Genomic DNA, 23,711 nt, shown 5'->3' with positions numbered 1-23,711 from the left:
GTGGCCTCTGCAGGGAGACGCAACAACCTCAACAAACAGCAGCACAACCAAACACACGCCAAGCATTTACAGAAGTGATTCTTTATTTGCTACCAGAAAAAAAAGGAAATAGTGCATCTCTCTTCGCTGGATTGCAAAATTCCCTTGCTATCTTTTTCTCAATCTCTTGCTCTCTGTCTCTCTTTCTCTCTCTCTTACCCACCCACTGTATAAAATGTCTCAGTGAAGTCTGTATTACTCAGTACCAAATACCTTATGAGGGACAAACAAAACACACAAAGAAAAGAATACATACTGCCACCAAATGAAAAGAAAATAGTACAAAAAGAACAAACGTTTTAAATTAAGACAAGACATTTTTTTAAATATTTTCTGTGTACAAGACCTCAGTGACTACTGGAGGGGAATGCTGGAGGATCAGAGGACTGAGGGGGCGTGTCCTTCACATGTCCCATGGTCCTGACTGACACGTCTTAATATCGGAGGATCACATGGGCCCTACCCCCGTTTGTCCACATCAGCTTCTGTCTTTTCGTGTGTGCGCGCGTGTGTGAGTGCACGCGTATGCACATGTCGCCGTGCCTCCAGACGTTACTTGCTCTTGTAGATGAGCTGCTTGCGGTGCCAGTGGATCCAGACGGGTGCGAACAGCAGGCCCGTGAGGAAGCCCACCGTGGTGCCCAGGGTGCAGGAGATGGGCCACACCTAGAACAGCACAGGACACAAGGACTCAGCACCAACCTCCCATCCCATGCCATCAGGCCCAACCATACAGAAGAATCACTGTGCCCTAGCGCTCTTTTCTACAACAGCCAACCATGTTTTTTCATAAGACAGAACAGAATTTATCATGTTTTTTTATTATTATTATTATTATTATGATTATTTCTTGTCATTTTGGATGCCTTGCTATTTCGCTGTATGTGGGCTGAGATGTTTGGGGTTTTTTGTCCAGTTTTGATACTCAGCATGGCTCAGCCTGTCAGGGTCATCGTCATGTCAGATATGAACTGAGCAGGAAGCCTCAGACTCTGGCTTCCTGCTTTTACTGCTTGTTGCACAGTCCATGCAGATGTGTGGTGTGGCTAAAGGTTATTGTTGCAGCACAGTTTTATCAACAAAGTTCAGTTTGTTTTTTTCAAACCTGTGGTAACTATATATGAGGCAAACAAGTTTCAAAATGAAACGTTGTTATAATTACTTGTTTTGAGTGTTCCAGTGTTTGGGTGTTGGAATAAAAAGGCACAACATAAAGGGAAAATCAACAAGCCAAGCTTTATAGCATAAACAGACATGTACAGAGATTGTGTTTGCTGCATTAAAAAGTAAGAATTTCATAAAGCCTGTTTTTTTTTGCACTGCTTTTAATTCCCCAAAGGAGACATGTCATACCTTCAGAGCCTTGTATTGCTGCACACTCGTTTTTTTATGGGCATCTAGTTGTCATGACAACTACAGTTTGACATCAGAATATCATGCGCAGTCGGCATGTCGCATACTGTAGGTCGCATATCTATGCTACATTTGATCCACAAGTTTCCTGTGGGGCTTTGAGGATTTTTTCACTGCTCTGCAGTCCGCTAAGATAAAAGGCCAGCAACTCCTTGCCCAGCAGTTTCTGTTCTCCGGCTAATGCAGATTTTGCCATGTGCTTTCAAATTAAAAATGTCACAGAGATTGATTCCTCCATCCCCCTAGCTGTCATGGCAATATTGTTACCAGGGCAACGGCAGCTTCTAAATCTGCATGCGCAGGACAGCAGAGCTCCCAAGTCAAACACCATTCTACCCACCAACGCTCTCTTCCAGTTTTCTAGGGAGGGAGGGTGATTTGACTACACCCAATGACGTAGTGCTTTCAAAATGCCACTGGTCTATTCTTTCAATACTCTAAGTGGTTGCCTCCTGAATAACCCGTCAGATAGAACTGTTACATTAGCCCTTTTCAGGGGTCCCTGAAGCATGGTTAAGAGTATGTAATCATCAGGTTGGACAAGTGTGGAGTCCCACAGTGCTGGATTACTCTGCCAGCATCTGTAGGGGGATTACGATGACTGAGCTTTGAATTGGGTCGCACCGTCCCTGTTTACAGGGATTTCTCTAGAATGACCAACTTTTGGTCAAGTGAAAATGAAGTGAGCAGTCGCTGAAGGGACACGGCTAAGCTACTCCGAGATGAAATGGTGATTTTGATGATTGGGAAGACACCAAAACACACTCACCACAAACATAATCTCTAAAACAGTTTGCATAACAAGATTTCTTCCTTCATGGCTGTACAAGTTATGATGTGCAGTGTCTTTACCATCTACATTTGCACATTGATTATCATATACCAGTCAATAATCTGCCTGACTTAGTCATATTCCTTCTGTTGTTTGATCTACTGTACATAAAATGCATGAATATTTTCCATTATTCTCGACAGTTCCTACTGTACATGGCATGCATGCTCTTTGAAGTGTAAGGATCAACAGCAGTGTATACAAGACACAACCACACTCTTGCTCCATGCTCTTGCACTGCCCACTAATTGCAATAACAAAGTGATGTGCTGCAATGTCTCTGTAGCCAGGCATGCATTTGCTGCCATAATCACCCAGTTGTGAGCATTGGTGAATTCCCTTACTCATAAATGCCACTGTGTTTGTGCGTGTGTGCGTGTGTGTGTGTGTGTGTGTGTGTGTGTGTGTGTGTGTGTGTGTGTGTGTGTGTGTGTTAGTTAAGAGAAAGAACTGCCACAAACCTGCCATGGCCGGTCCCAGTCCAGAGGGATAGGGAATGCCCCGAGCCAGGCTCCAAGCACACTGCACCCTGTGGTGATCTGCAGAGACGTGTCCCACACTGACATGGCCCTGAATCACACAAACAAACACACAGTTGAGTTCACACACACACACACACTAATTCTGAGTCTAAAAGTAATTTTGAGGCAGAAGAGCCTCCAACAATGCCTGGGGGAAGACCAAGAGGGGATCAGGTTATGGCAGTACTGTAGTCAACTGAAGGGCGTGGAACAAAACAGCAGGATATAGCAGGGTGCATCACCTAACAGCCCCACAGTACAGTAGCAATTGTAAATAAATAACACATATTGCAATAAATACCGATGAAAAAATATATGGAAAAAAATTCAAAGTGTCACTGCAGTGACACTAGAAAAACTGGAACAAGCTCAAGGCCAACACTCAGAATAGGGCTAGCTTGCGACCTCTAGTGGCTTGTCAATAAACTGCAGATGTACAGTTTGATTTCCATTTGCATCATGTTAGGCAGATACACTATTACTAGATCATTCATTTCACATCAGCATAACATTGACAGACTGAAATATGCTTAAGACCAAAAATAGATTCTCCTAATGAAGGGAATCTTCTCAACTGTGGGATCAAAACATAAGGTTGTCAGGGCAACGTTTATGGAATGAAATGCAACTAACTGCATCAACTTAAACTGCACCAGAGCCATATAAAGAGAGAGTTGCGACAACCCGGGTACAGAAAATTCGGTTTGTGACGTGGTTTGTGTAACTTCAAGTAGTTCAAATAGTTCCCGGAAGCGATTTTGACTGTTCGTTAGAATCATAAAAATAACCGTCTTTTACTGTCTGTTAACGAGTGTTCGATCCTAACTTCCGGGAACTATTGTTGAGAAAATATGGAACACTAGCGTCAATGGAGTTGTCGCAACTCTCTCTTTATATATGGCTCTGAACTGCACTATTACATAGGCAAATCAAGAGAAGCCACTCCACTCCAACAAATCAAATTGTTATGCTCATTAGAATATTAAATGCAAATTTGAAGTGTTTCCAGTTTTTATTCAAATGGTCAAAATGCACATCAGACAGTTGGATGGAAACCCAATGACTTCTGCATTTTAGACATCAATCATGATTAAAATGTCTGTGAGTGAATCAAAAGGTGATACCCACCCGTCCCTACTAAACACACGGATCCAAGCTTGGACATTGGGCCCCAGCATACAGAGACACCGTAGGGTGGTCATACTTGACAACAGGACAGCCAGAGAGAACGTTTCCAGAGCACTTCTGTGAAGACACACCCAGACATATATTCAGGCTAATAAAAAAAACATATTATTGGATTATCTGTGTTCCTTTCTCATTAAGTAACTTACTCCAAGAGAGGGGCTCCATAGAGGACAACCACTGAGTGAAAGAACAAGCAGGAAAGCAGGAAGTAGAGGCAGGAACGCACAAGTCTGGATATCTACAGAGAACACAGTATAGCCACACTGAGCACAGGCATCATCTAATCACCATTCTCACTCAGCAGCAGCAGAGCAAACCAGAAGAGATGGTCTTTATATAAACTAAAATCTTGATGGCTACATCAGTACATGAGAAGCATATCTATCTGGTCATCTTAGATACCTAACTCATGTTTGAGATTCCATCCAATATTGAAGCTCTGTACTTTACCTTGTAACTTAATGTGTGCCTTTTTGTTGGTGGACTGATGCCAAGGAGCCAGAAGACAGCAATGTTGACAACAGCAACAGATCCAGCAACTGAGTAGAGCCAGACCAAATGCATGCCGTACACAGAGAACTTCTCCAGAAGGATGGCAGGCAAAATGGTGGCCATGAAGATGGAAGAGGCGATAATGGCATGAGCTGAGGCCATGCCCCGGATCTCTGTGTCCCACATGCTGAGTCTTTTCTGCTGAAACAGAACTAAAGTTAGCGGTCCATAGACTGGCAAGGTCACATATTTGAATTGTACAGGAGACAACACTGAAACCAAAGATTGTCTAGCTTTATAAACCGTCTCTGCTGAAACTGCAAAGCACTAAGAATTTGGATTTACCATCACACTTTCCCACTGTGACACTGATAAACATGGCTTTCATCAAACAGTTACATCTGGGCTAATTCTTTAGTGACATAAAGACAATAAATTTGATTTGTCAGTGTAGCTACACTTAGTTTGTGTAAATCACACACAAAACAAAACATATCGAGCGTTACATTTACAATCAGTATTTGTATCAATTTCATTAATTCGTTAGCCACACCGAACTGCACAAAACTGAGGTACCTAATAGAATGACCAAATGTCAAAACAAAATGTTAGTTACTTGGCTAGCTTGCCCATTGGATGAATGTCCATGATGATAACCACGAGAAGCCTTGCGCATTATCATGCAACACTAATACCAAAGATCCTCCGCTTTAACTCTCTCTGCTAACACCGCACATAATATGCATTTTATAAATCAAGGCATTTCAGTGCTCAAAATTCAACTCACCGCTATCAAATCCAGTTGTTAAATGGTTTGTCTAAAGCTAGAGATCGTTAGCCAGCTAGCAAGCTAACTTAATTCCGAGAAGTTCACGGTAAATATTTGCACGCGTGATGCTGTGAGAGGAAGCGTGGCCGCGTTTCGTGAAATAAATATGTAACTTAGCCAAAATAATTCATTATCAGTCATACATTACCCAGCAAAGGTAAATGTAGACACTTTCAAAAAGACTGCAAGTTGTCTTCATTAGATCCCTCTGACGGACAGATGTTTGCGCAAGGTCAGTTTGCCGTCCGAAACCGGTGTGGGTGGCGCCATGGACAGACTGAAATCCATATGAACCAACGAGAAGCTTTTTCTCAAAAGTCAAACCAATCACAGAAAAGTAACAAACTACACTATAAACATCCGGCCTTCAACCCAGGAAGTGACCGTCAATCGATTGGTTTTGTCTTCAGTTAAATCCTCTGCTAGTGTTTTCTCCCTGTTTGGTTTCAGAAAAGGAATAAATTAACGTCATGGTTTGCGAAAAGTGTAAGTATGTTAAAAAATATTTTCACATAAACATTATCATAATCGTTTGGTATAAAATGAGAATCTTTGGTGGTCTATGTGCTGTAAATAAGTATTTTGAGACAACAAGAGAAGTTAGCATGCAAGCTAGCTAGCACTATGGTGTGTTTATTTTTTGACTAACGTTATCTAGCTACGTGTTGGCAACGTGATGCAGCCTACAGTACGTACGTTTATGTAACTAGATGTCACTGACTAGCGCACACGCATTTAGTCTTTGATATGATTGACTGTGTCCCGTCGAGAATGTTCCAAGTTAGCTTGCAGATAATTCGTGTCAGTACTTGTTGCAATAGCTTCCCGATAACCATGTTGACACTGTTGGCATAGGTGAAAAGAAACTTGGACGGGTCATCACACCAGATACATGGAAGGCTGGTGCCAGAAACACAACAGGTGAGCATTTATGTTTTCTGGCTATAAGTGTTATCAGTAATTAAGGATCTTTGCTTTGACATATCTAATAGGGTGGGTGAAGAGTAGCCTAAGTGAAAGAGACTGTAGAGCTTTTAAATGGTGTTGTAAATGCTGTAGACATATAGGTACTAGCATATTGCTATGCCTTCAGTGTTAGTAATCATTCAGACCCGGTTGGGTGCATGCAGAGCATGGGGTCAGAAAAAAGGCACGATTAATAGACAGGCATGTTGAGCTGTCAAGGTTCTGTGACATGAACCTTTGAAGGGGTCTATTGAGAACACAACAATGATATTATTCACTGTGACTTCTTGCAGAGAGTGGTGGAAGAAAGCTGAATGAGAACAAAGCCCTGACTTCCAAAAAGGCCAGGTATGACGTCTCACATAGAACATCCAGGTCATACCTTGTTCTGTTAGCACACACCACATCGCAAATGTGCTCAATTTGCCCTTTTGTCTCGATAGGTTTGATCCCTACGGAAAGACTGGATTTGCTACTTGTAGAATATGTAAGAGTTCTGTCCACCAGTCAGGTTCTCACTACTGCCAGGGTTGTGCCTACAAGAAAGGTCAGTGCTCCATGCTACTGACCATTTTTCCTTTGATACACCAGTCTCATTCATGTGGGAGGTAATTGGAGAGGACCTATGGTGGTGGTTGAAACTGACATTTTGTTTGTTTGTTGATTTGAATAGGAATCTGTGCCATGTGCGGGAAGAAGGTGCTCGACACCAAAAACTACAAGCAGACCTCTGTCTGATCAGACCTGCCTGGCTGGAGGATCTCTCAGGATAGAGGGGAGGCGGCGTTGATGGTGATGGTCAATTATAAAGGCAAACTCTCCAGACACATACTTAGAATGGGAGTTCTTGAACTCACCAGCATGTGCTCCTGTGTCCACTGTGTGCATTACTCCCTGGACCTATACTGGCGACAATATCAGTGTCTGGATGTTTTGATGATGTTCCCTCACTAGATGAAGCAATATTTAGGCTTACACTGTTTTGACAGATGTTTCCTGTAAGTACCATTAGAAGTGCTCTGTAAATATCCAAGTAGCTCGATCACTTCTTTCTGTGTTGACATTTTCATTTATATTTTTATTTTTAATTTTATTTCTTTTAAACTAAATATTTACATTCAGTTGACAGTTTCTGCTGTGTTGTAAAAGTACACATAGCATCTGTCTCCCTTACACAGAAATAGGCCTTGGTTGCACCCCCATCTTACTTCCCCATTTTGCGGTATCATTGTTATCATCTAAGACCATTACAGAGGCTTGGTTCTGATTCCAAGCAAAGGTCCAGGTGTTGACATTTAAATGTCAGCATCAGCCTAAGGCAAAGTCCCCTTTCCTATAGTCATACCGACCTGCATTTGTGTCTTGAGGTCTCATAGGTGAACTCTTGTGTGGTGTCACTTATGGCTGTGCTCTTGTCTGTCACAGGCTGTTCATTTTAATTCATCTCTTTGGAGAGTAAAGGCTTATTTTTGCTTTGGTATGAGATCAGTGTGTTGTAATTTTTAAAACTTCATAGTGGTATAATCAAAATAAATCTGGATAAAGTCATCTTTTTTACACACAATACATGGACACAAAACATGCATTTAAATGTTTATTGACATGTTTAAATACAAAGCACAAAACTGTAAATTACAGAAAATTACAGTCAGATAATACACATATTGGCTTATTGAGTACAACAGATTTAACTTTAAGGCAGGACGTACATATCCTTTCATCAAAAGATTAAAAATGTGTAAGCTATGAGTGTTGGTGAAGTATGGTTGGAGTCGGCTAAATCTAGCCTTGCAGCTGAATCCATAGTGTTGGATTCAGCTGCAAGGATTCACAGTGTTGGAACTAGTTGCAGACATAGGAAATTAATACTTCAAATATAAATATTGAAAAGATACAAAACACACTAAGATGCCTTAGGACATAACACCAGTTTCTGTAGTATGGAATTTTCACAATGTTCAGAATTACACATTTCACTCCAAAACAAAAATGCTTGTATTATGATACAAATGTACATATTGTACATTGTAAAATCTAAGTAGATTACACATGTGTGCAATTAATCAGAAGGCACTATTTATGTGGATTACACCCACATGAACTGATAATGATGAATTAACATTTTCTGCAGGTTCACACACACTACCATGTATTAGCGTGCTTTACATGTTTCACAAAATGGCAGCAATAAAAAAAAAATAACCCATCAGATTTCTACATACACTGGAAAAGACTACACATCTAAAGGACTACATTTTATTGACTGTTGGAAACTACTTAAAGTACTAATTAAACCCAAAAGCATTAAACCCAAACAACAACATTACAGAGCACAGCGGCTGACGAGGCTTTTAGGCTTTGTGTGTGTGTGGAATCCTGCTGGTATGTACACATTTGGCTTGGCTTGATCTCTCTGCACCTATGAATACTACAGGTTTTAAATATGTGCAATGTTAACGTTGCTGAGCAACCCTGAGTTCTCAGGAAGACTCTTAGCACCAATATAGAGTAGAGGGTGTGGAGGGGGTTTGCTAAAGGACTTAAGACCACTGTGTGGAAAAGCGCTTTACATATCTAATCATATAAGTGTAGAGGGAATTTCACATCTCTCCAAATGTTTTGTTACCATTAGAATAGAAAAGAAATTCAACAACTATGGGAAATCCTAGCTATTAAGGTTCACCTAGTTTTACAATTTTTTTTAATGTTATTGACCGTCATCGTGTCCATATGGGCATGTGCGAGTGAGTGAGTGTGTATGTGGTCTTATGTGTGTTTGTCATATTTATGTCATCAGATTTAGGCGCTCTTCGTTAAGGCCAAGAACTCCTCACGTGTCTTGGGGTCTTCTCGGAACGACCCCAGCATGGCGCTGGTCACTGTGCGGCTATTCATCTTCTGCACGCCCCTCATCACCATGCACATGTGCCTGAAACAGAGGGCCAACACACACTTAAACCCCACGCTCAGGCACTGAAGCAACACAAGTACACATGGGGAGAAGTGCACAAATACAGTGCAGCCAACAGTCATGTCTGTATCTACAGTACTTGCAACAACACTCAAGTCTAAATGTCTGGACTAGCACTCACGCGGCCTCGATGACTACCGCCACACCGGCTGGCTGCAGGGCCTCAGAGATTGCCGTGGCGATCTGTTTGGTCAGGCGCTCCTGAACTGTGAAGGAGAGATCACATCATCATCCAATGGCCATGACCATACCTAAGCGTGGTATGGAGACTCAGAAGGAACACTTTCATCCTTTTCAAAGTCAGTCGTATCAGTACTTACCTTGAAGTCTTCGGCTGTAGATCTCGACAATCCTGTGCAGAGAAGGTTACAGAATTAAAAAGGGAACCTTGAGGAGTCGATGGGGGCACAGTAGCAAGCCTAATCATTAATCCCTCAATCAACAGACTGACCCTTGATCTGCACTACCCTCTATGCCAGATCTGTCTTGTGGCGCTATTAATATAGATCTGATCCGTCAATGATTCACAAAATTATTTAACTGGCTTGTGGAGCAAGAATCCTGCCCTTTGCTAACTGTCCTTGCTGCCCTTTGTAACATCCCTGTAAACCCCAAAAGTTCACTTTACTGCATGTCATGCCTCAGCCTTTTAGGGAGACTACATGATGTCAAATTAATCATTAGCTTGTTCAGTTGGACAAAGGTGATTGAGCTCTTGTGTGCTTATCTACGTAATCACATACACAAAAATATATTTGTACTTTTATGCTAAAATGTATGTGGCGCAAAAGATTGTGTATGGCATATATTATAGTGCATGTCGACAAGTACTTGTTTAAATGGCAAATGTGAGTCGTTTTAAAGCAGAGGCCAACGTGAGACTGAACTTCAATGCGAGATGAACTGACTGATCTCAGATGCAGTACACATCTGCACTGACCACCCTCTTATGTGCCACTGATAATGCCAGTAGGCCACTTGGGTGTGCTGAGGTCTCTGGACTGTAAAGCTGAGTCTTGAGCTCATACTGAGTCAGCAACAGAGAGCATCTTCACTCAATGGCCCTCACAGTCAGCCCACATGGCACCGTCAGCACTGTTGGCTAGACCGGAGCTCGGCACCAGGGGACAGGACACTGGACCAGGCTTTGGTCTCTAAGCCTCAAGTCAAAGGACTGTGACAACAGAAGAACGCAGTGGCTTGGAAATAACACGCTGTCTAGTGTCTCGTCCCCCTCCCCGTGTGAGAGCAACGATACACCACTGGCAGCAGCAAAAAGGAAATGAGAAAGAGTAATCACACACACACACACACACACACACACACACACACATTCCCAGAGTCTGTACAGAGAGAGACAAATATGAGAGAGATATGCCAATTCACCTTGCAAGCTTGCTCAGTCCGACCACCTTCTTATTTGGCAGATATCCAATGTGTACCTGGAGGTCAGAGGGATGATCAACGTTCAGTTTCAGAGGCAGTGACTTTGATTGGCCACTGTAACCCACAGAGAGAACCCATTCACCCTGTTTGCCCTTTCTCTTACTACAAAGCCTTTATTTGTACTGTACATGCCATGGCTTGTGCACTTTCCCTACAGTGTTTTCAAAAATGGAAGTAACTGACTTTCATAGAACTTATGAGCTTCCATTAAGACTAGAAAAATGATTTGTCAAATGCATCGAATTTACTAATGTACCTGGGATGATTTAAATCTGTCTGGCTCGACAGAGCACAGCTCACCTTTCCGAAGAAGGGCACCAAGTGATGCTCACAAAGGGAAAACATGTCAATGTCCTTAACAATCACCAGCTCTTCGTGGTCCTCATCGAAGATGGCATCGTTCAGAATATCTGTGTAAATATAAGAGTAATGCCTTTTAAAAACAATGGTATAATGAAGCCAAAATAATGCAAAAACTGCACTGTGCTACAGCTGGATATTCTAACAAATAATACTAAAAATGACTGTGTGCCATTTCAGTCCTTTTTCATGGACACCAAAGATCTAACCAAGAACAGCGTGATATACCTTACAACTCCAAGTAAGGAGGGAGGTAGACAGAGTGATGAAGAATGATGTAAAGCATCAAACAAAGAACATAATAACATTGTCTCCATTACCAAAGCCCTTACAGTAAATGAGCTCAAATAAGCTGGAGAACAAAGGTGTCATTTCAGAGCTGTTGCATACACATTGGAGATAAGTAATTACAACATACTTGAAGCATGATAAACATATAATATGAAACCCTCTACACGCATAGCGAGGTAGTTTACGCCAGGTAATATAACTACCCACCCATATGCTTGTCGAAAGTATTGTATGCATCACTTTTTAGGTACCAACTCAGTGTCTCAGTGATCTTACCATAGATGGTTTCGTGGTATCCCTTGGTCAAGAACTGCATGGCTTTGGCGGCACGCAGTGGAGTGCGTAAAAGACCCTGACGGTCGGTATTCTCCCCTAGACCCCGGAGGATAGTGGTGTAAGCTGCTTCTAAAATGGGCAATCTAGATTCATCTTCCGCCTCTTTTCGAGATGTCTCGTTGATGCGCTGGACAGCCGCTTTCTTGGTCTCAATGGTCAACTCTGCGAAACCGTTCCTGCAGTTTAACTCTGACACTTTGTTTCCGTTACACATGGCGCTCACGTCCGTAACTTTCTGGTATTCCATTTTTATAAAGAGCAGCTAAAATATGCTGGTTAAAAGGTTAAAATGGTTAAAAAGTATAATGTTTACAGCAACTCTCCCTCAACAAAGAGTTAATATTATATAGTCTAAAGTTTTGTTTTAAGTAGGCTATGTTGCTTTCCAGTCAAAGCGTCTAGCTGTTCAGCAGGCTATTCGTTCCCGGCTGTAGCGAGCGACAGATTTACTATAGCAGTCACCTGGGGGGCTGTATTTAAAGGGTTCAATTTGCATACTGTAGCGAAACCAGCGAAACGTGTCACGGTACCCACGTCAAATCCACGCTGGTGGTATGACTACGCAATCAGATAAACGTCCCATCACATGGGACAGCCTAGTTGGAGCGAGAATGCGATGCTAATTCAGGTGTTAAACAGATTCCTCACAGGTTCAAGCTTTAAAATAATCAGAAAACGTCTTAACCTCAACACTGACGAATGGCCAAGGTAGAACTATACAGAATATGACATATTCAACGTAGGCAATGAAAAGAATAGTCAATAATAGAAACAGACACTGAGAGAAAAGTGTTGTGTAGCCTACAAACGTATCTTAGATGTTTGGATCTCTCAGGAAAAAAATGCAGAAATAAAAAGCTGCGCAAAAAAAAAACGGTGCCCAAATGCTTGAAACCCATTCCTCAAGCACCATGTGAAGGTCAAGGGGTCATTTGATGGTAAAGAAGCCTATGTCATTTTCAGTGTGTGCACATGATTAGGTGACCCCATTGTAGGCCTATGATTGATTAAAAATTAAGACTGCTGTTTTTAATACTGGTCAGATGTGCAACTTCTGATTCTTTCTTAAACTGCAGAACAGTTTTCATGTTGACCAAAAGTTTGTCAATGATTTCTCAACATAGCCAACATATTCCATTGAAACCTTATTGTGGCAGAAAATAGTCCTTATCCACCAAATGTAGCATAATAAAACAAAAAATCAAACAATGAACATAGATAGATAGATAGAGATAACCTTATTCATTCCCAAGGGAAATTATGGTGTTACCGCAGTAATTGATAATATATTTGTACTTATTTTTATTCACATAATTAAAAAATAAACACAATTGGATATAAAGTATCTGTGCAAGTGCCTGTAAACTGTGCATTGTCTCTCAGAATAAGATTCTTCTCTCATGTCACAAAGAGGAGTTATTGTAAATAGTTATGGCAGTGGGCAGAAATTGTTTTCCTTGTTGTTACAGCAAAATTGAAGCAACCTCCAGCTGAAAACAGTAGGCTGTCTGACTAGTGTGTTCAGTGGATGTGAGGTGGCTAAGGAGTTTTTGCAACATCTTTTTCTCAACAACCAACTCTAAGGGCTCAAGTGTACTTTCAAGCACAGAGTCAGAGTTTTTTGTGTCATGTGCTCTGATACTGGTGCATGCCCCAACAGATGAGAGAAAAAGAAACAGTGCAAGAAAAATGATTGAGATAAAGTTGACATTTCCAACCATATTACAACTTCAGCTGTAAAAAAGTTCAGCCATTTAATTTAAGATTTGTAGAATTTGTTAAATGTAAGATTTAAAAGTCTCAACAATTGCCTGCTATCTATATTTAGTACATTTTATTTTTGACTATTAACAGATTGCTAAAGATTTACTTCTGAAAATTCTGTTGTTGAGTTCTATTTAATTAATAGGACTGAAACCAAGAAAGCACTGTCCCCTAGATCCCGATATGTTTTGTCTAAATGGCTAGAAAGTACACTTTGATCGATGGCATCAACGGCTTCACTTATTAAGGTATCTTGAGTATCAATGACTGATCAGAATCAACAGTGAGAAGTAGATCATTTGTGATTCTTGGATTTATATGATGACAGATGGAGCAGTGCATTCAACACAGCCATGTTGAAAATAAGAATATTATATTAACCTATAATTTAGGGTGCACATTTGTATTAACTTCAATACAACCATTATCTATCTATATATATACATATATTTATATTTTATTTACTTACACTTTTATCCAAAGCGACTTACAGACATCAATTAATTACAGTGCCAGTAAATGTCCTGTTTTAAGTTTCCCTATACTGTACATTCTACTGAACCTGATATTCAGCGGGAGGAAGTTAATCATTGCACACTAACTTGATCCTCACATTTTCTAGTTTCTGAAGGCCACTCTTTGCATTGTTTTGGCTGGAGCCACTGGAGCCATCAAGAGTTGACATAGCCTACTTTTAATAGCCCAAAGTTCGAGACAATATTTCACAATCTGAGGGTATGCTTGACAAAGGTAAGCTCCTCAGTCTTTGCATTATTTTGACTGGATTACATTTGTTGCCATTGAACTCTTCGAGGGTTTGCGTAGCCTACTTTAAATGGCCCAAAGTCTAAAGAGGATGTTTTTGGTTTACTAACAAGAACTTGGTTGTCTTTGCTGCATCACGGTACCTGACTGAAGCAACTAAATGTATCCACAGTTTTAAGACATTTCATAAAATCAAGGTATTCTGAGACTTTATTTTACCATTCTACTTCTGTAAAGAAAAACGGACTGTGGAGGAAATTCAACACTGTATCTATTGTATCTTCATTCAAATCTCATGCAATGGCAAAAACGGCTTTTGATTTTGTTCCAAAAAACACACCTTTTCTGTTCAATCAAGGTGCAATAGGCTATCTCCAAAATCCTCAGGGCCTTCTTACATTACCAGATTAACTTGTCCAGACCCTGTGTGAACCCACTATGGAGTATATGGAAGAAAAACCCATTGATGCAGCATGCATGTTTCTGAATTTCTTGTTTTATATCTTCCAGGAGCATAATTTAAACTTTGATTGGTGTATTACACTTTTAGTGGGTTTCTGGTGATTTGGAAACAAATGGAGCTGGAGAACTGGGCTGTACATGCCCCTAGAGTGTGGTCCTAGCTATCTGGCTGCGTTAGCTGTCTGTAGCATCTCGAGCTAGGTAAAACCAATTGTTTTTTGTTTTTTTTTAGATTAAGTATACTTGGTGACCTCGAGAAACGGAGACCTATGTGAGAACTCGCCGGATTTCTCCTTTAAGCTGTAATATCAACATCAACAGCAATATTCAACACCATTATTCCACAGCAGCTGGTAAAGAAACTGGATCAGCTGGGTCTGAATACCTCCCTCTGAAACTGGGTTCTGGACTTCCTGGTGGGGAGAGTCAGTCAGGATAGGAAACAGCACTTTGCTGAACACAGGATCCCCTGAAGACTGCATGCTCAGCCCCCTGCTGTTCACACTTCTAATCTATGACTGCGCAGCCACACACAGCTCAAACCACAATATCAAATTCGCTGATGACACAACTGTGGTGGGTATGATAAGCAGAGACAATAGGCCTTTTTCCACCGAAAACGAACCTGGTGTTGAACAGGTGCCGTTCAGAATTCTTTGAACCATGGTGCTAGTGAACCAGCCCACATTTACACCAGTTCTGAACCGAACCAAGGATGCGTCATCAACAATGGGTGGTGCATGCAAAAGCAAAAGTTAATGAGATGCATAAACGGGAGAATGATATACCCAGTTGTCCCATAAAAAACGGTGGAAACTAGCTGTTTAAAATGCTAGTCAACGTCTGCAGTGCAATTAGTTGAATCGTTTTACTTACTCATGGCAACAGTTGATATGGACGGAAAACTCGTGCTTTTAGCCTTTTCCCCACTGAATGGCACATGATACGCCCACTCCGGTTCGCAAGAAAAACCAAGTATTTTTTGGTTCGACTTCCGAACCAAGGTGCCACATTCCGAACGGGCTTTTGTTTGGTGGAAACACAACGAACGGTTCAAATGTTGGTTCGCGAACGGGAACGGAGCCGGTTCTCTGTCGGTGGAAGAGGGCCTAATGAGGACCTGTACAGAGAGGAGGTGACTCAGCTCAGCCACTGGTGCGCTCACAACAACCTGTCCCTCTATGTGGACAAAACCAAAGATCTAATCATTGATTTCAGCGGACCTCCAGGCAACCACACCCCACTGTCTATAAACAACCTTCCAGTTTGTCCAAACTGTCCAGGACACAGAGTTTCTGAGTGTACACATCACAGACAACCAAGAACCAAGACAAAAGAACACCACATACATTACAAAAAAGCCCAGCATGCCTCTAGTTTCTACAGAAACTGTAGAATTCCCACCTACAGTGCATTCAGGGGGGCTATTGAGAGCATCCTCAGCAGTTCTATCATGGTGTGGTTTGGTAACTGCGCGGCTGCAGAAAGGAAGGCCCTACAGACAATTGTGAGGACAGCTGAAAAGATGTCAAGGCACAGGGACCTCTCTCCCTTTTCTCTTCGACATCCACAACACCCACTGTCTGCACAAAGGCACAAGCATTGTTAAAGACACAACACACCTGTCCCATGGACTGTTCTCCCAAATGCCTAAAAGGTACCACAATATAACTGCGCGCACCTCCAGAATGGGGAAGAGCTTCTTCCCTCAAGCAGTCAGACTGTTGAACCACAAAACAGCAAAACACTTATTCACATTGAACTGAATGTGCATACATTTAATTTTCCTATGCTGCTAAATATTCTATATTCATACCTCCACCGCACTGTAAACCTATCTTATAACAATCAGTGCACTGTTAAGTTTATGCCCTGTCTTGTCTGTTGTCTGACGCACTTTATGTATACTTATAGGCTACTAAATGTAGCCTAAGTGTTGCCTATATGTTGTCTGTCTCAAAACGTCTCTATTTTAGATGTAGCACTACTAGGTCCATGGGGAAACATTGTTTCATATCACTATAGTGTATATGGCTGAAAAGACAATAAAACTCACTTGAACTTAAAGAAGTTGACTATAAATAGAAAAAAAGCTCAAATTGCATTAATTTAAGAAGATTTTAAATATGGGTTTTCAATAACTGTGCAAAGAAAGTGGAGTGTTTTGTCTGATTCGTGTGTCACTTGAATCAGACATTGACTAAGAAAGTGGAGCATCTTTTTATATTTTGTAGTTTCAACACATATTTTCTTCAGCCAGCAGGTTTCAGTCTTTTGTTTCATACATTGTAGTGAGCTTTGCCAGGTGAAGATGTTAGCTTGCACTAGGCCTCTTTGAATCTATGTTGTGATGGATTCATCAGTTATTGAGGTAGATTCTTGGTGACTGTGGGAATATTGGCCTGAAATTACTTCACTTCATTGAGTTTTGTTTTGTTTTGTTTTTATCACTTCCCCTGTGTTTTATATTCACTTATGTAACCAACTATGTGATGTGGCCTAAGACTCTTGCATCAGGGCATTGCACCATTCGTTATGCTGCACTGAATTCTGGGTAACCCCTGGCACAAAGATGTGCCTATGTGGTCCCCAAGGATAAGACTTACCTTAATCCTGATCCAATTCCACAGAGACTGACTGTGTATTTCACCAACCCCATACAAGTACACCAAAAAAAGTTAAATAAAAGCTGGAAAGGTGATGGGGGTGTTTGGCTGTTCTGTGTGCACGTGTGTATGTCAGGTTTTTATGTATCTGAGTGGACGTGTACCTGGAGTGTGTGTTCCACCACCGTCATCCCTCCTCCCTCCCCCATCCTTCCCTTGTATCAGTGCTGATCTGAAGCTGCAGTGGGACTCATGGGGACGCTCACGTCATGGCTGGATGGTGAGACGTGCCCGATCACTCAGCATGTTCGGTATGAATCACAAAAGCCAATCAGATCATCTGTGTTTCCATGGAGATGGGCAACCAGCAGCACACTCCCTTAGGGGACAACTCCATTCTGCTGCCTAACCTCTGTAAATTGTTGCTGATTGAGGTGTGTGTGTGCGCGTGGGTAGGGGTCTGCGTGCATGTGTGTGTGTGTGGGGGGGGGGGGGGGGGCGGGTGTGTGTGTGTGTGTGTGTGTGTGTGAGAGAGAGAGAGAGAGAGAAAGAGAGACAGAGTATTTTGTTCTCCCTAATTGACCAGGGGCTTAGTACAGCTCTGGTCCTGGTGTTGCCATGCTGCTCATGTGAGTCATAGCTCCAGCGCTGTGAGGCAGGAGGCACAGGCACACACAACAGGCACTGCCCTTTACTCAGCTTACATCACTTCCTGCTGCGCCTGGCATCTCAGTGCCCTGCAGCACAGACCTTCAACATCACGCACAACAAAGACCTGGACACATGTTATTTATAGCACAGGCTTCTAGTTATAACACAGGTTAGGATGTTTTTGAACTAAAAGAGAAAAAAAATGTTTAGTTTATTTATTGCATGAACTATCATACCAAAATATATCTGCAGGTATTTCTTAAAATAATAAAGACTCTGGAGAGCACCTATAGATCTACTCAATCATATGCTTTCTGGGAAACTGAACAAGTAGTCTTCTGTCCTGCCTAAGATGGGTCCAAGAAGGACATATCAAATTGGAGTAAAGAATGTTCTGGCTGCACGGGACTGTGGAGGAGTCGTGTGACCAGCAGAACGAAAGCTCTAAGAATCTTAGAGGTTGGAGACAGAAAAGAAAAGCCGTTGCCTTTACACTAAAATCATATTAAAATCATATTAGTTATGCCAGTGGGGTTGCTTGTCACATGTAAGGACATATGATCGGATCTGATGGGAGGATACCGGTTAATGCATACGAATGGTTGCCCTCAAGATGTCAGAGGTATCTTCTTCGGCCTATTTAAGAGAGCCACAGAGATTTATAAAAGTCAGCAATAAGGACAGCTCAAAATATTTCTATATATGTGATATTTGCTAGTTCAGATTTCTTTCACTTCATTAAAATAGTACTTATGTAGAACAATAAGAAAGTGGGAGAAAATTACGGGGGTGGTTATTACGTTTTGATTATGAGGGACGCTGACTGGAAGGAACTTGGTCTAATCCTATTCATTTGAGCCAGCAGGCTCCTGCATCTTGGGGAATTATATAACCTTTTCCCTCTAAGGAACAATATCATCTGTTTTTATGTGTTGTAGTGCTAGACTGTGCCTCCTAGATGGCAGTACAACAAGCAAACTTTGACTTTCTCTCGCAATGTCTGCAAGAAACTGTTTAACATTTTATAACAAGAATGCCATTTTGTGAAGAATTTTAAAAATCAGAATACCAACAAATATTTTCAAATGTAAACATGATCTAACTGTCACTTATTTTCTCATTCTGGTCAATAAGCTGACAAGCATCCTCAGTAAAAACACAGAGGGGATTAAAGCAAAAATAAATATGTTGCTGCTGGGGGTCCATGAGCCTGTGGCTAACGCCTGGTGGCTGAGCTCATAGGGGTTAAGAATCCAACAATCAGCCTTTGTCACACAGCACACACTTAGGTCACATGACCAGGTGTCAGAGTAGGCACATGAAAACACGAAAACGTGGGTTTTGAAGGCTCACATGACGCTGTCTAGTAATTGTTTGCTGTGGTGATTGTAGGATGTGAGAGCTGTGTAACAAGACTTGTTATTTTGTAACTAGGACTTTTTTTTCAAATATAATTTTAACTGCTTTAAATTACAAAGAAACAAACATTTGGTAAACATATTTATAAATAATGACCTAATTACATGTGGTAATGCCAAGGTGGTATGGTAATATGGGGGTAGTAGAGGGGTGGGTGGGTAGTAGAGCGGTGGGTATGAGAGTACTAGAGGGGTGGGTGGGTTAGTAGTAGAGGGGTGGGTAGTATGGATGTAGTAGGGGTGGTTGGGTAGTGGTGGTAGTAGAGGGGTGGGTAATATGGGGGTAGTAGAGGGGTAGGTGAGGGTCGGTGAGTAGTAATGGGGGTAGAGGGTGGGTGGGTAGTATGGAGGTAGTAGAGAGGTGGGTGGGTAGTATGGGGGTAGTAGAGGGCTGGGTGGGTAGTATGGAGGAAGTAGAGGGCCATAGCTTCCATATTTTCTGTCATTACATTTTATTCTTTTTTACCCCTTTGTTGCGCACTGTCCACGTACGTGGACAGAAACATAACTTCTACATAAAATCATATTTTTAAAAAATTCCAATTGATTTTCAATATTGGGTTCATATATAATATATAATAAAATCAATACTAAAAAAATCTAGACATTTTTTTTCATAATGCGTGCATGATGATGGTTATGCTGGTGACCAGCCTGTCGCTTGACAGAGATGGTCAAGCTGGTTTCCTAGAATGACCAACATAAGCTGGCATGACCAGTAAAAACCAGCAATATAGACCAGCAACACCAAATAAAATGACCAGCTTGAGGTGGTGCGACAATCAAAACCAGCTCAATTACCATCGTAAGCTGGGTAAACCAGCTGAAGGTATGTTTTCGCAAGAGTTTTGCTGGTTTAGCTGGTCAACCATCATAGGGTGGTCAAACAAGCTGGTTAACAAGCTGGTCAACCAGCAAACCATCTTTAGCTGGTCAGGCTGTTTTATTTCAGCAGAGAGGTTGGTCAAACAAACTGGTAAACAAGCTGGTTAACAAGCTGGTCAACTAGCAAACCACCTTAAGCTGTCAGGCTGTTTTTTTTCAGCAGGGCAGAATGACCATCTTACACCAGCTGTGCCCCACACAACATGTTGGTCACACATGCATGACCAGCTTCCTCAGATGGTCATGCCAGCATGTCTACCTGGTGGTCTAACCAGCTACACCAGCAAAGACCAGCTACACCAGGCCAGCATTGTTTATTTTTTCAGTAGGGATGTGTGTCCGACATCCATCACTGCTTCACAAAATTCAGGGTAAGGCCATGTGAACAGATCCCATTGACCTCCATTAATTTTGTCCACGGGACAAATGAATAGAGACTCTTCAAGGTTGAATTCTGAGAAATGCCCAAGTTGCTCAAAGGGCAAGCAGACAACTTTTACTTTGATAACCCTACAGAACATGTTGCTGTATAAAAGTTCACTCTATACAACATTTCCAGGTAATTTTTTTGGCAATTAGTTAGTATTATTAATTAGTTGGCGCAAAGTTCATGTGTTAGGTGGCCTAAATATCAAAGAAATTCCTTAAAACTTTGCAAAAGTAATTTCTTTCTTAATTGGAACAGAATGTAATGCCAGCCAAATGTATATTTTGCAATTAAAATGTCCCATTCAAATTTGATGCACCCATATGATATGATGTATATATATATGTAAGGCAGTGTATCTAACGCCACTAGGTGTCACTGCAGGACCATTTATGATTTCGTTTTTCGTAGGTTTGTTTGTCTTCTTGGATACACCGTAGGGTTGATGCATGTTTAGCTTTAGCCTAGGACGCCATCTTTTCTTTAGTAATTGCAATCAACTTTATAGGTAAGTCACGTTATTTTCAAGGGATTATATACTTTAGATATCTTGGTTAGCCTACTACCACCTCGAGAGTTTGTTTGTTGAGCTATTTTATTCTTAGTGGTTAAAGACATAAATGCTCAGTGATTTTGATAAAAAGTGTTTTTTCATCTAGATATTCTAGATATTAACGAGTAAAGTTATGTAGGCTACCCCCCCCCCCCCCCCCCCCCCCCCCCCAGGAGGTGTTGGGGCTTTTCATTCCTAATTTGTAACGACCCGGTGACCTAGAGTTGGACGAAAAGTGCAGGACTACGTCAGCATTCCAATAGCATTTTGGACCAAAATGCCAGCATGTTTCAACCTGTAGAGGGCGCGGAGAGCTATATCTCCAATACAAAATCTTACGAAATGTTACTTTTCTCGGAAAACACGATTTTTGTCAATATTAACCCTGGTAATAGTGTAGTTTATACCACTTATGCAGGGCTGGTTCTCCCTATACGCACACTACGCAAGTTGCGTAGGGCCCCGCAAGTTAATGAAGGCCCCCTACCCCGTCTCCCCTTGAGTCAAGCGACAGGTAGCCTACTGTACAGTTTTTATAGCGACAATAATCATGAAACCGAATTACAAACAGAGGAAGAAACGTCACGAGAATGAACAGCGGGAACAGCAGTCGGGTAAACTTGTGTTCGTTCCTCGGTTTAATGTCAACAAATAATCTGAGTAGCCTAAATTGATCCATTTGTTTGCATCTCTCATGCGCGTGTTGCTGCCTAACAGGGCAGTGCATCCCCTGATCTGTCTGTGGCTTGCTTGCCAGCCTTTCCCAGTCAGAGGAGTCTACTTCGCAAAAGTTGTGAAATATAACCACAATTTGCGTTTTTTGAATGCCGCGGCGACTGGCTACATTTTGAAATAAATAAATAAATTAGATAAGCACTCCGAGAGCGCAGACCTCCGCCTAAGTGCGCATCACTCCCAAAATGTATTCCTTCCTTGAGTCATTTCAGACCTTTCCTGAATTCGAAATCCTTCCATAACGTTTGGAGTTATCTTGCTGAGGTAGCCTAATAATAGCCTCATAGCCTACTAACCATATGTTCATAATAGCCCTAACGTGTGTGCTCGAGATGAAAGTAGGCTAATCGGCGATTTCACTCTTCCCATACATTTTTTAAAACAAGTAAATGGTTTTACAATATCAGTCAAGCTTTCTTTGGTTTAGATACTTTCTTAACCTGCAAAATGGAAAGTAGCCTAATGGATTAACTTTGATTTTCTGTTCTGGACAATATATGCACATAGTGAATTAGGCCTAGGGCCTATATGAAGTATTAACATGATTGTTTAAATAGTCTACGTTTGATATTGAAGGGAATCAGGGGAAGCCAGTCCAGACAGACACAGGTCAGCCTCATTGAGTAGGCTACTAGCACAATCAAGCAGCCCAGACCCTAAAACTGCTTTTATAGCTGAGAAGGTGATTCAATCACATACAATTATTTTTCTTTCAATTATGTGTACAATTATTTTCTTTCTCCTAGTTCTTTATGGGGAAAAACACTATATTTGGTAACTATTGTAGACAAAATGGGGTGGGATGATTGAATTGGGAAAACCGAGGTATCAGGTGCGACTTAAAAAAAATGGTTACCTTTTGGCCCATAGAGTACAGGTAGGAGGGCCCCTTAGCAGGATTTTGCTTAGGGCCCCATGGAGGGCTGAACCGGCACTGCACTTATGAGTATTTTCAATCAATCAACAGCTCAAAAAACATATTTTAGGGTGCAGTTACACTTTAATGGGATTATGGCTTTTTAAAGCATATTGTAGCCTGGTTGTTGGTCCCCTAAAGGCATGCATGCTGTTTGTTTGTTGCTGAAAGGATCATAAATGGCCACAGCAACAAAGAAGAATGACTGAAGAAGTTATGATATTACAAGGTAGGCTATATATGTTGCCGATGGGATCATAAATGTGACTGAAGCGTTTACAATGAAGAGGTGACTGAAGCGTTTATGATAGTGCTTGTCAGTATAGGCCCTACAGTATGTTTCAAATCAGATTTGGCTATCACCAGTAGCCTAGGCTACTGAGCTCACTCTTTTACAGTAAGATTGAACATTAGTATGGGGAGTCTGCGCTTTATTTCTACTGCACGAGAGGCGTGCTCTTTCGGAGGGGGGCGGGAATGTCAAGCTCATCGTCAAATCATGACTCCATGGCTGGGATAATCCTTCAAACAATCAGATCAACTATCCAGTACAGCTTTTGGATAAGCTAGTTTGTGATTGGAGCCAAAGGTTCTGGCAGGGAACAGGGGAGATAGATGTGCAGGTTTCCAGCCTGAGCTGCATGGGCGAAATCCAAATTTGCCGGCAGCACCCAGCCTAAATCAGATCCTAAATGCAGACTGTGGGCATAAATGGCCACAGCAACGAAGAGGAAAGACTGAAGAACTTGTAGGTAACTGTGTTTTGTATGTGGGGGGCAGCAACAAAGGCTTGCGTTTTATAGTATATATATAACCTATAGGGTTATGTTGCTGATAAACAGCCA

The 23,711-nt window shown here is 41.6% G+C and overlaps 3 protein-coding genes across 6 annotated transcripts; 1 reads left to right on the top strand and 2 right to left on the bottom strand.

Moving 5' to 3' along the window:
* Window positions 1-65: 65 nt before the first annotated feature.
* On the bottom strand, window positions 66-5,862 carry pigf (phosphatidylinositol glycan anchor biosynthesis, class F). Of its 4 annotated transcripts, none has more exons than XM_062517556.1 (6): window positions 5,463-5,862; window positions 4,444-4,686; window positions 4,140-4,231; window positions 3,934-4,050; window positions 2,746-2,854; window positions 66-705 (listed from the first exon to the last, which is right to left on the bottom strand). In XM_062517556.1, the coding sequence occupies exons 1-6, from the start codon at window positions 5,511-5,513 to the stop codon at window positions 592-594; spliced, it is 726 nt and encodes a 241-aa protein (XP_062373540.1). In that variant the 5' UTR covers window positions 5,514-5,862; the 3' UTR covers window positions 66-591. The 4 variants fall into 4 exon arrangements, with proteins under 4 accessions (XP_062373540.1, XP_062373541.1, XP_062373543.1 ...); XM_062517557.1 differs by having other exon boundaries at window positions 4,444-4,683; XM_062517559.1 differs by having other exon boundaries at window positions 5,273-5,860.
* cript (cysteine-rich PDZ-binding protein) lies at window positions 5,663-7,763 on the top strand. Its single transcript, XM_062517561.1, has 5 exons — window positions 5,663-5,800; window positions 6,170-6,235; window positions 6,574-6,628; window positions 6,724-6,827; window positions 6,954-7,763. The coding sequence occupies exons 1-5, from the start codon at window positions 5,785-5,787 to the stop codon at window positions 7,016-7,018; spliced, it is 306 nt and encodes a 101-aa protein (XP_062373545.1). The 5' UTR covers window positions 5,663-5,784; the 3' UTR covers window positions 7,019-7,763.
* Window positions 7,764-7,861: 98 nt separating this feature from the next.
* gch2 (GTP cyclohydrolase 2) lies at window positions 7,862-12,144 on the bottom strand. Its single transcript, XM_062517560.1, has 6 exons — window positions 11,625-12,144; window positions 10,998-11,107; window positions 10,638-10,693; window positions 9,572-9,603; window positions 9,373-9,457; window positions 7,862-9,209 (listed from the first exon to the last, which is right to left on the bottom strand). The coding sequence occupies exons 1-6, from the start codon at window positions 11,929-11,931 to the stop codon at window positions 9,080-9,082; spliced, it is 720 nt and encodes a 239-aa protein (XP_062373544.1). The 5' UTR covers window positions 11,932-12,144; the 3' UTR covers window positions 7,862-9,079.
* Window positions 12,145-23,711: the final 11,567 nt, after the last annotated feature.

This window comes from Sardina pilchardus, chromosome 17 (genome assembly GCF_963854185.1).
Source record: "Sardina pilchardus chromosome 17, fSarPil1.1, whole genome shotgun sequence".
In the NCBI taxonomy this organism is placed as follows: Eukaryota; Metazoa; Chordata; class Actinopteri; order Clupeiformes; family Clupeidae; genus Sardina; species Sardina pilchardus.
Note: the sequence above shows the minus strand (reverse complement) of the source record. Positions and strands in the feature narration are given on the sequence as shown.